The sequence below is a fragment of the Austrofundulus limnaeus genome, unplaced genomic scaffold (assembly GCF_001266775.1).
Source record: "Austrofundulus limnaeus strain Quisiro unplaced genomic scaffold, Austrofundulus_limnaeus-1.0 Scaffold79, whole genome shotgun sequence".
Classification (NCBI taxonomy): Eukaryota; Metazoa; Chordata; class Actinopteri; order Cyprinodontiformes; family Rivulidae; genus Austrofundulus; species Austrofundulus limnaeus.
This window is the reverse complement of record NW_013952481.1, coordinates 1,809,937-1,820,967: the sequence shown is the minus strand read 5'-3', so window position 1 is coordinate 1,820,967 and position 11,031 is coordinate 1,809,937. Positions and strand designations below refer to the sequence as shown.

At 37.4% G+C, this 11,031-nt stretch overlaps 2 protein-coding genes across 3 annotated transcripts in view; both read right to left on the bottom strand.

The window, feature by feature from the left end:
* LOC106519598 (polyhomeotic-like protein 1) overlaps positions 1 to 4,856 on the bottom strand; it is a gene marked incomplete at its 3' end in the record, with an annotated part of 21,896 nt that extends 17,040 nt beyond the window's left edge. Inside the window, 2 exon segments of one of the 2 annotated variants that reach the window (XM_014011337.1) lie at positions 4,146 to 4,222; positions 4,408 to 4,856. 2 annotated transcript variants of the gene reach the window in all.
* A 908-nt stretch (positions 4,857 to 5,764) lies between these two features.
* LOC106519599 (solute carrier family 2, facilitated glucose transporter member 3) overlaps positions 5,765 to 11,031 on the bottom strand; it is an 11,941-nt gene continuing 6,674 nt past the window's right edge. Inside the window, exons 3-10 of the mRNA XM_014011339.1 lie at positions 10,541 to 10,701; positions 10,023 to 10,263; positions 9,720 to 9,882; positions 8,229 to 8,416; positions 8,040 to 8,144; positions 7,854 to 7,952; positions 6,739 to 6,942; positions 5,765 to 6,108 (exon numbers count right to left, since the gene is read on the bottom strand). Coding sequence (XP_013866793.1) covers positions 5,788 to 6,108; positions 6,739 to 6,942; positions 7,854 to 7,952; positions 8,040 to 8,144; positions 8,229 to 8,416; positions 9,720 to 9,882; positions 10,023 to 10,263; positions 10,541 to 10,701 — 1,482 coding nt within the window. The 3' untranslated portion in view covers positions 5,765 to 5,787. The remainder of the gene's footprint in view (positions 6,109 to 6,738; positions 6,943 to 7,853; positions 7,953 to 8,039; positions 8,145 to 8,228; positions 8,417 to 9,719; positions 9,883 to 10,022; positions 10,264 to 10,540; positions 10,702 to 11,031) is intronic.

The window sequence follows — 11,031 nt, the reverse complement described above, 5'->3', positions numbered from 1 at the left end:
CAGCAAATTGTGTCACACATTACAACGCACACACTGCTACGTAAATCTGTCGCAGACAAAGTGTCACAGCGCTGGCAGCAGCTACACCCAAAGACAAAAAAGAAAAGAAGCTAAAGATAATTTTGAGTTTCTTCTTTAAAGTTTAAATTGTAATTTCATTGTTCAGGATAAAACACCAGGTTCAGATAAATGAATGCCATTATTTGTCCATTTAAACACTTATTTAGAATAATAAATAAGTTATTCCCTAAATTCCATATTCCAGTAACAGGCCTGCTGGAGATTAGTTAACTTAATTGTGTCAGGCTGATGTAATTCATCCATCCGCTTTATTTAAACCGGCAGGTAGATTTGATAGATTTGACACAGTGTTGTAAAGGSGATATTTGTGTTGTTCCAGAATTTTTTAGCAAAGAAAAATTCTCAGTCAACTTTTAGACATCAATTCATTCAGTCATAAGTCCTCCAGATTACATAATAACCCTGTCATCTCTATTTTTATTTACTTTTCCTAAAATGCATTGATTAGCTTAAGGAACAAATCTCAAAATAACATGTTGCCATTAACCTGTTATCCAAGACAATAAATGATTTATTATGTAATAAATGTGTTTAACAATAAAGTCTGTATATTTCGAACAATAATACCAAGTTTTTGATTTTGCTTTACAACTAAAGCAAAAGGTGGAACAAAGGTTGTATTTCCTTGTTCTCTGAGAATTACCACACTAACGATAAGAGGAAAAAAGAGGGAAACATCATCTTTGGATTGACTTTCACAGAGAAAATAAATAAATAAAATACTAAGAATTAGAATGAAAACACTAAGTAGGGGTGCAACGTTAAATTCACGATTCGGTTCAGTTCGATACTTTAGTCTCAGGGTACAATATTTTTTCGATACAAAAAAGAGAAATGTCCATGCCCTTCTTAACTTGTAATTTATTTAAATTAATTATGAACATTTGTTTAAACCTGAAAAGTACAGTTTTTAAATTAAACGTTGCTGAAACAGCAAGTTTCTCAGTGGATCTGCGCTCGACAATGCAGCCTAGGTGTAGTCGAACACAGATCCACTGATCCTTCAACGCACGGCAGATAAAACCTATTTTAAAAATCTGTATCGTTCCATACTGTGTGTTGAACGGTTCGATACAGATACATGTATTGTTGCACCCCTAAAATTACCAAATATATTATTAAAACAGTCCAAAAACAAAGTGGTTTAATTTAAAACTAAGAAATAAAATGTTTTGTTTTGACATAAAACTCAGCGCACAGATTTTACTGTTTATATGACTTCAAGTATCTTTCTCTACAAAATAATCCTAAAGTTAAATGTATCTCTTTGAATAAAACTCTGTCTGCAGTTATAGCTTTCAGTAAAAATCCTAAACGTGATTCAGTATTAGCACATCCCCGTTGTTTGCCTCAATGCTTTATAGCTGAAGATTCGACTGATTGCATATTTCCTACAAACATCATGTGCTCTGCTAACAGCTCGGTGAAATATACGCTCGTGTAAATACAGATTAGATTATGAGCCGTCTGTTAAACATAAAGCCATATTGTGCTCCGTCACTGATAGTCTCCAACGTTTCCTCCATTTTCTGTGATGCACACTGCAAACACGAGACAAACAGCTCATTTAAGCTGCACTTTAATCATCTTCACACAAACAACTCGTTTTGCACTCTTTGGGCCCCAGTCTGAAAAGCATGAAAATGCCTTAATCTGCTTTATTTTAATATACTTTATTTAAAATCTATTTCTAATATAATATTTTCCCTTTAATAAAAATATATGATAGTTTTAATTAATGATGCCTCTATGTCAGGGCCGGATTAACGCTTCGCTGTGTGCTGGGCAACAATATTCAAGGGCCCCATCATCATGACCCCAGGATTACCAGTGTGGCAAAATACAGAGTAAATCATTGCAATATATAGTAAATATACTCAATACTTCAGATTCCAAGTGTATTTTGATGTACAAATGCTCATAGAACTACAAATACACTATGTCATCTTGTCAAGGACACTCCTTCACATGATGCTATGAAAACAAAACACATCAGTATAATCTGGTAAACATGACCCACTACATTGAGATCGAGGGAAGTGTCCTACAATTTCACAAAAGCAACACTTGACATTAAGCAACCCTCTCAGTCACCTGACCCACCTCATGTGGACTGACCAATGAGGAGAAGATCTCAACTCACGTTCACAGTGACAGGCAGCCTCTCTGTGCAGCACAAGAGCTCCAACAGACAGTTTAACAAAAACAGGAGAAAACCAGATATTTTGCTGGTGCCTTCACTCAAAGGTGTAACCATCATCTCAGAAGAGAGGGGACACATTTTTTAGAGGTCTATTGAGTGATTTATTATCCTTTCTTATTAAAGCACACACCTCTTCTTAGTGGCTAAAACATAATTACTGACAGCCACAGTACAGTTCCACTGACTGACTTTAGTTCTTTAAACTATTTATTAACAAAATCTAAAATTTTAGTAGCCAAAAGGTAACCAGATGGAAAACACCATTACTGTAAGCAAACATAGACTTGAATAAGAACACTACCCATCTTGTCCACTGGTAGTGTCTGTGACATCATGGAGGAGCAGAAACAGACCAAACAGGACAACAGCTCACAGCAAACATAGAAACTATCATGTAAAACAGCAGATTTATACTAGAAAAATAAATAATTTATAAATTACAATGATCTAATCCAGGTGTGAAGATTAGACTTTAGCTAGTTGAAAAATGATGACTTCAGCTGGTAATTATTATTTCTTCTTACCGTCATAAAAATATGAATAATAAATATTTACCAGTCACTTAGAAGATGTTCTCTGTATACCTCATGGGATGAAACTTGTCTTTGTATTAGCTAGTTCTCAACAGGTCAGGTTCCTGTAACAGGAACCTAAAAATGCTCACATTTATAATATTATTTTACACTCTGTTGGTCTAAATATTAATGAGAGGACAAAGTAATATTTAATAGTTTGTGTTAAATTGTAACATGATTCAACAGAGCTAAACTCTGTATAAATGCTCCACAAGCTAATATCTGCTAACCAGTTCAATAAATAACAGTGATTACATGGACTTTATAAGATTTTTTTAATTTTAAACTGTTACATTATGTTCTGCTCAGATCACATTGAGCTAAATGAGATCAAATCTGCTGACTTGTGTTGTAAAATGAGACGTTTTCCTGTTTATCTTCTGTTAATAAATCCATAACACAAACAGCTTTTCTGACATTATTTAAAACATTAAATAGATTATATAAACTGTAAAATATTAATAATAATTGGATTAATATTATTATTAATAGTTTTAATGATGTCTTCATCGTCAGTCCTTTTTTTTCTGCTCTGTTGTCAACATGAACGGTAATGAGAAATCCAGAGTCTTGACCATTAGCTCCTACAGCCGATCACATGGTCAGGTGGTTTCTGAGCACTCCAGTTGTTGTATACAGTATATCTCCATGTAAGCAAATTATTACTTAACTCGATGTAGGCTCATAAGACAAAGAATGGCATAAACATAGAAAGTGACACAACACTAAACTCATCAACATTTTAGTAAATGTGACCGCAAAGATATGCAACACTAAGCAAAATAAAGAAAAWTTGTATGACCCATACCTGCTGTCATTAAGAACACAAATAATGCAAGAGAAAGTAATATATGAAAATAAATAATAAACAAAACTGTCATACATCTATATAATAAACAAAAATGAAACTACATCTTTAAACATCCATGTCAGTTTTTACTTTTGAACTAAGACTATAAATCATTTCTTTTTTAGCTACTGGTAAATAACAAAATAATATTATAAATTCTAGATTTATTTTGGACCAAAGTAGGAACAATAATAAATTAAAAAATATTTTGGAGTATGAAGAGTACTTCTGAAATATCTGTGAAAACCCTGTCCTGATACCTGTCTGGTTTCTCAACAACAACATGTGATCCAGTCATGTGATTTAACCTCCATCTTTCTGTGGTTAATTCTCTGAGACTCTGTTACAAATTATGTCAAAAGTAGAGACTTCAAACTATACACCTGTTTTTAAAGACTGTTCCACTTCAAGAATAATAGTCAAAATTTCTCCTTACCTGAGGAAAGTCTGCATTATGATCCCTGCTGCTGTAGGCTATCTGGTCTGTCTCCTCCCTGACCTTGTTCTTTGTAACTGTGGTAATGAAGATTTATTTTAAATATGTGGAAAGCAGCCAGCACAACTTCTGCACAGAAATGAAAGACGACTGGGTTTAGCTTGGCAAGGGATGTAACAGGTAACAACTAATCATGTTAACTAGATAAATAACTATTCATTTAGCTAACATTATCTGCCTCCAACAGCATGACTCAACTTACATGGTTTGTTTGGTAAAAACTGTGCCAAGTTTTAGTTGCTCTTTACACCDCGAGGCTCTGCTCAGCACAGCAGCTCCCATCCGTCATCTCATCTGCAGGAGTAGCTTGCGCACGCTTCATGGTGCGTTCAAAGACGGCTCAGAAAAACGCATTACCATATGTTAATAATGGATAAAACAGCTGTTACGGCTGAGAAAATTGCGGAGACAGAGAGCGCAGATGCAGGAAGTGCGGGGAGACATGTCCACGCATATCCCGCATCCGTTGTGTCCGTGCCTTCACTGCCCAGGGTCCTTTGGAGACCGTGGGCCCCTGGGCAATTGCCCAATTGCCCATATGGTTAATCCGGCCTTGATCTATGTGGAAAACTATGCAGTCACACTGATTAGGATACAAGCGTTGGTCCTAAAGGTCAAAGGTTATGGCAATTATTTAAAAATACTAACAAACATCAGTTTATCCACAATATTTTACTCATCAACAATGAAAAGTTGTTAAATCTCAGATAAAATTCGAATAATTGTAGTTTTGCATCCTAATTATGATTCTTAAACAGACTATTTGTTCTCATCTCTTATAAGTGTATCTTTAAAGTGTTTAGGAATCTGATTATTTGTTCAGTCACGTTTAATTTCTATTAGTATCTATACAATTTTGGCTTTTTTTGTTGTTTAGCAGAAACTTTGATAAAAATATTATAACCAAACTACTCAAAAGATTTTATCATAACTAGACTACTGGTGACGCAACTATTCATCATCAGAAATGATGATAATTTCTAAGTAAATAAAAAAACATGGTGTATTATGGTTTTAGCAAAGATACTGTCTTTTAGAATTGCTAAATCTGTTGAATAATTCTGCAGAATGGATTTAGGAAGCATATTAAGGTTGTATGTGTTGATTAACAGGTGATGTACTTTGGTAATAATATAGTTATTTGTGAGTAAAAGGCAGATCTATGATCAGGAAACACCTCCTGACCTATAAAAGCAATCAGTATAACAGAAGCTTCCAGTTATATTGCACTAAAATAGTTGTTAAAATCACGTTTATCCACGTCGCGTCCTTTAAATCACCCAGACCTGAACTCAGAAACTGTAGTTATGAAAACAACTTTTAACAAAATTCAGTAAATGAGAATTCTTATGAACCGGCCCGCCTTTACTGCATTAAGAACATATAAGCTGAACCCTGCTTCAGTGGTATTAACCAGAAGTGTGTCCCTCTGCAGACACACACTTTGACTGTTTGCAGCTGGATTCTCAGGAATGTAGAGAAAATCAACAGAACTTTATGAAGAGAAAGTTGAAACTGAAATATTTTCCTGTTATTTTGTTTTGTGTGTTTGGATTCAGTGACTCTTCAATAAAACCTTTATTTACACCTGCTCCACGCTCTCTTCAGTGGGTTTTTCTGTGAGGGGGATCGCTTCGGCTGAGGTGGGGGCCGCCGGCGCCGCTGGCGCCTCCACTAGCGGGACCTTCTCCTTCTCGGGCGAGGCCGGGAGCGTCACGGCGGCGCTGGTGGTGGCGGGGGGCTCCTCGGCGGAGGAGGCGGCGGGAGGAGCAGAGCCACCGAAGCCGCGGGCGATCTCTTCGAAGGTTTTACCCTTCGTCTCCGGGACTTTGAAGAACGTGAAGACAAAGAAGAGGATGAGGAAGGCAGTGAAGATGAGGAACACCCAAGGACCACACCAATCCTATGGGGGGGCAAAAAAAAAGAACAGAGTGGAATCACTGTGCAAAATTCTTGAGTCATCACTGTTTTCTCTATATGTTGATTCCAAGCAGCCAGACTTTATTGCAATCTCTTCCAACTTCAACTGAATTGATGAAAAGTATAAGATTTATACATTTTACCAGACGTGGAGAATATTTCAGCACCAAAGAAGGTTCAAAAATATCAGCTTGACACACAGATAAACATCTGATGGATGAAGCAGTTCTCCAACCCAGTCCGATCGTTGATGGATTTATTTTTCCTTACTAATTAAAGATAAGACTTTCAGATTCTGTTCACCTGCTGTTTGTTGTTTTTAGGCACTTTTTCATTTATAATTTGTCAATCGTTCTAATGTTTTTTTAAAAGCTACCATGATCACATCAGGACAGGATGAAAACCTCAAGAGACTTTCAGAAACAGCAAATAAAATGATCAGTAATGCTTAAAAAGATGACCAAGTTTGGCTCTGGAAACAAAGCATCTTAAGTTAACTTAGCTTGTCCTATACACAACAACAGGAAAAGAACAAAAAAGAAAAAAGCTCAAAATAAACCAAAACCAACCTCTAATCAATCAACCCAAACCAGCACGACAGCCACTCTCTTACCACCAGTTTGGGGAAGCTCATTCCAACCAGGAAGTTAGCCGTCCAGTTGCAGCAACCAGCAACAGCCATGGCTGCAGGACGGGGCCCCTGGGAGAACAGCTCCGCCACGATGAACCACGGGATTGGACCGGGACCCAACTCGAACATGGCCACAAAAAGCATGACAGCCAGGATTGCCACGTAGCTCATAGCTGAGAAGTCCTTCTGCTCAGAGGGAAAAAAGGAAGAACAAACAGATGTAAACAACATATTTACTGCTTTAGGATGTATTTGCGTGAATTTTACAGAAAAAAATTAATAATAGGAAAACACTGAGTCAGAATTCCCACTATTGTTCTTTTCTAATCGAACTACTTCAGCAAATTTTATGCTTACCATTTATTTCTCAAAATGTTCAGCATGTTTGCTTTTAGCTAACGTTCTACTAATTACAGTTTATAGATCTTATTTTGCTACCTTTAGTATGGGGTGCCGTTTGTAAAGTTACACAGTCAAAAATTACCACCAATATTTTTGTTTTATGTAGCCTTTTAAGAAAAAAAAACAGATTTATTGTTCAAAGTCAGTTTTTCACCACATGATTCATACATTTACAAATGTCATAGTTTATAAACTAAATATTTAACTTACAAATTAAATATTTAGTTAACAAGCTAAATATTTAACTTGTGACTTAAATATTTAGTTTGCTACCTAAATATTTAAGTTGCAATCTAAATATTTAGCTAGCTACCTAAATATTTAGCTCAAAACTAAATATTTAAGTCACAAGTTAAATATTTAGCTTATTAACTAAATATTAATTTGTAAGTTAAATATTTAGTTTATAAACTATGACATTTACAAATGTATGAATCATTTGGTGAAAAGCTGACTGAAAAATAAATCTGTCCTTTTTTTCATATAAAAGGCTACATAAAACAAAAATATTGGTGGTAATTTTGTCTGTGTAACTTTACAAACGGCACCCCATAGTTTAGCTTTCAGGTAGGTAAGTTTTAACCATTTGCTACTTTTGATATTAAGCTATTGTTTTATTTGTTTTAGCTTTTAGCTAGTGTTTGGCTTCTTTTAGCATCCTGCTCCAGTTTCAGCTTCTTCTGAGCTGGACTCACCAGCAGGAGGGAAACTGTCATGATGAGAGCGCTGACAGCCATCCCTCCCAGTCCCAGGAGGTGGAGAGTCCTCCTTCCTGCCTTCTCCACCAGGAACAGCTGCAGGAACACAGAGGGAGGGTGTGATCTGCTGCTGAGCGTACAGAAACCAGTGCAGGATGAGAGACAATCATCAGAGCTGCTTACAGAGACCACGGTGAAGACGGTGTTGACGACGCCGGCTCCGATGGTGGCGTAGATGGGCTGCTTCACTCCTGCTGACTCAAAGATCCCGGTGGAGTAGTAGAACACCTGAAAGATGAAGAAAAGAAAAATGTAGTTTATGTAATCTTTCAATCTAAAACGATGAAACTGTGTGTGGAAATGCGAACTCACGGCGTTAATCCCTGAGAGCTGCTGGGAGAGCTGCAGCATGATGGCGATGAGGAGGGGCTGCCTGTAGGACGCCGAGCGGAACAGCTCAGCGATGGTCACCTTCTTCTCCTGAGCCATCTTGGCGCTCTCCTCCTTCATCTCCTGCAGATCTTTGCTCACGTCCTCGGTGCCGCGCAGACGGACCAGCGCTGTGGACAGAACCGAGACATGGTGGCTTTTATTGTTACTTGAATTTAACCAGGAAACTTTGATGAGTTTTTAGTTATCGTCACACAGCTAAATCTGCGATTTTATATCCTAATTTCACATTTCCTTTCCTTTCCAAAAAATTACAATAAATAATAATAATAATTTGTGGTTGAATGACTATTTTAGAGCCAATTCAGTTTTCCTGCTGTTCTGACAAACTGTTTTGATTCCCTGCAAGTAAAAAATAAACTTATGATGCTAAAATATGGGATAAATCTTGTGCCAGCAGGAACTGAATTTGAATTGCTCAGATTGAATCTGAATGTGCATAATTTGAAATTGAATGCATTGGTTTGAAAATAAATTTCACTAAATTGAAACTGAATTTAAAGTTTTGAATTTGAATTAATTTGCTTTAAAACTGTATTTTAATTTATTAAAATTTCAGTTTGACTACTTTGACTTTCAGTTCCAAAATTCAGATTTTTGTGTCACATCCTGGTCCTTGAGAAAGCCAGGCAGAGTAATCAAACACAGATCCACAGATTTATGTTTCACTTTGGTGAAGTTTCCCTTCTGGATGTAACAGAGTTGATGCAATCCACTGTAAAAGTGACAAAAACAGACAAAGTTATTTTATTGCAGTGATTAATTTGACCTATATGTAGAAAATGTTACATTTACATCATGGATCAGTCAGCAGCTGCATCTGATCCATGAGGGGATGTAACTGTAACATTTTCTAGATATAGGTAAAATTAATCACTGCAATAAAATAACTTTGTTTTGTTACTTTTACGGTGCATTGCATCAACTCTGTTACATTACAAAAAGGAAGCATCATCAAAGTGAAACCTAAATCTGTGGATCTGTGTTTGATTACTCTGGCTGGCTTTCTCAAGGACCAGGATGTGACACAAAAATCTGAGTTTTGGAACTGAAATTGAAAGTAGTCAAACTAAATTTTTAATAGACTAACATACATTTCAAAGCAAATTATTTCAGATACAAAACTTTAAATTCAGTTTCAATTTAGAAAAATTCATTTTCAAACAATTCAATTTCAAATTATAAAATTATTCCCACTGGTACAAGATTTATTCCATACTAAAATTATCTTTTGTAATTAAGTTAAAAAATATTAAACAGTTCACATGGCAAAATGTGATTCCTAAGCTTAATAGCATCAACATCAATGCAGCAATTTATTTAACAGCAACAGTTTTCCATCTCCTCCATCTACAATCTTCCTGTTTTTATATCACGACGAAGCAGCAGGACAGAAGATCTGTCGGCGTCTACCTTTACGTGCCTGCTCCTCTTGTTTAAGGTTGATCAGCAGGAAACGGGGGCTCTCTGGGCAGAAAGGCAGCAAGATGCACTGCAGCACGGCAGGGGCCACGGTAAGGGCCAACAGCAGGGGCCACAGCTTGTCAGAGCCCAACAAAAACTCCAAGCCGAAAATCTAAAAACCAGGAAAACACAGAAACAGAGCTGGATCAGGATATTCAAACACAGCCTAATAWACACTAAGGATGACATGAATAAAATAAAACATTCAAACATTAAAATTTGACGGGGCTCGATTAGTAAAGGTTCACTGACCTGAGCGATCAGGATGCCCACCACCACACCGAGCTGGTGCAGCGTGCCGAAAGCCCCACGGAGCGGTGTTGGTGACACTTCGCCCACGTACATGGGGGTCAGACCAGTAAAGAGACCACAGAACAGGCCGATGACCAGCCGACCGGCGATCACCATCTCGTAGGAGGAGCACATGGTGGAGAAGCCCATGAGGAGGCCTCCGATCACTGCCAGAGAGTTCACCAAGAACATGGAGCGTCGTCTGACGAGGAGGGAACAGAGCATTTGTTACCTCCAAACAACTATGTTTTCTAAATAGAACAGAATTTTTGCTACACTTGTCAGATTCAGTTGTTTCTTTTGTTGAAAATAGAAAATAAAAGACTCTTCAATCGTGATGCAATAAAATTATTTGTGAACATAAAATGTTTGGAAAAGTGATAATTTTTTTGTAAATGTTTAAGAACTAACAAAAAACAAACAACCTGTTTTGATTTATTTTGAAAAAAAGATCAATAAGAAGATATCACCTCCTTTACCTGCCAAATCTGTTGGCCATGACCCCCACACTGAAGGAGCCCACCATGCCCCCCACACTGAAGATGGCAACAGTGATACTCCAGACGATGGTGCAAATCCCCGGGCTGATGGACTCGCCATAACGCTCCACCCAGGTGTTGTTGAAGAATGATCGAAGTTTCTGGATTTAAATTGATGGATGGATGGATGGATGGATGGATGGATGGATGGATGGATGGATGGATGGATGAAGGATGGGTGGGTGGATAGATGGTTGGTTGGTTGGATGGACGGATGGTTGGATGAAGGATGGATGATGGATGGATGGATGGATGGATGGATGGATGGATGGATGGATGGATGGATGGATGAAGGATGGGTGGGTGGATAGATGGTTGGTTGGTTGGATGGACGGATGGTTGGATGAAGGATGGATGATGGATGGATGGATGGATGGATGGATGGTTGGATGGATGGATGGTTGGATGATGGATGGATGGATGGATGGATG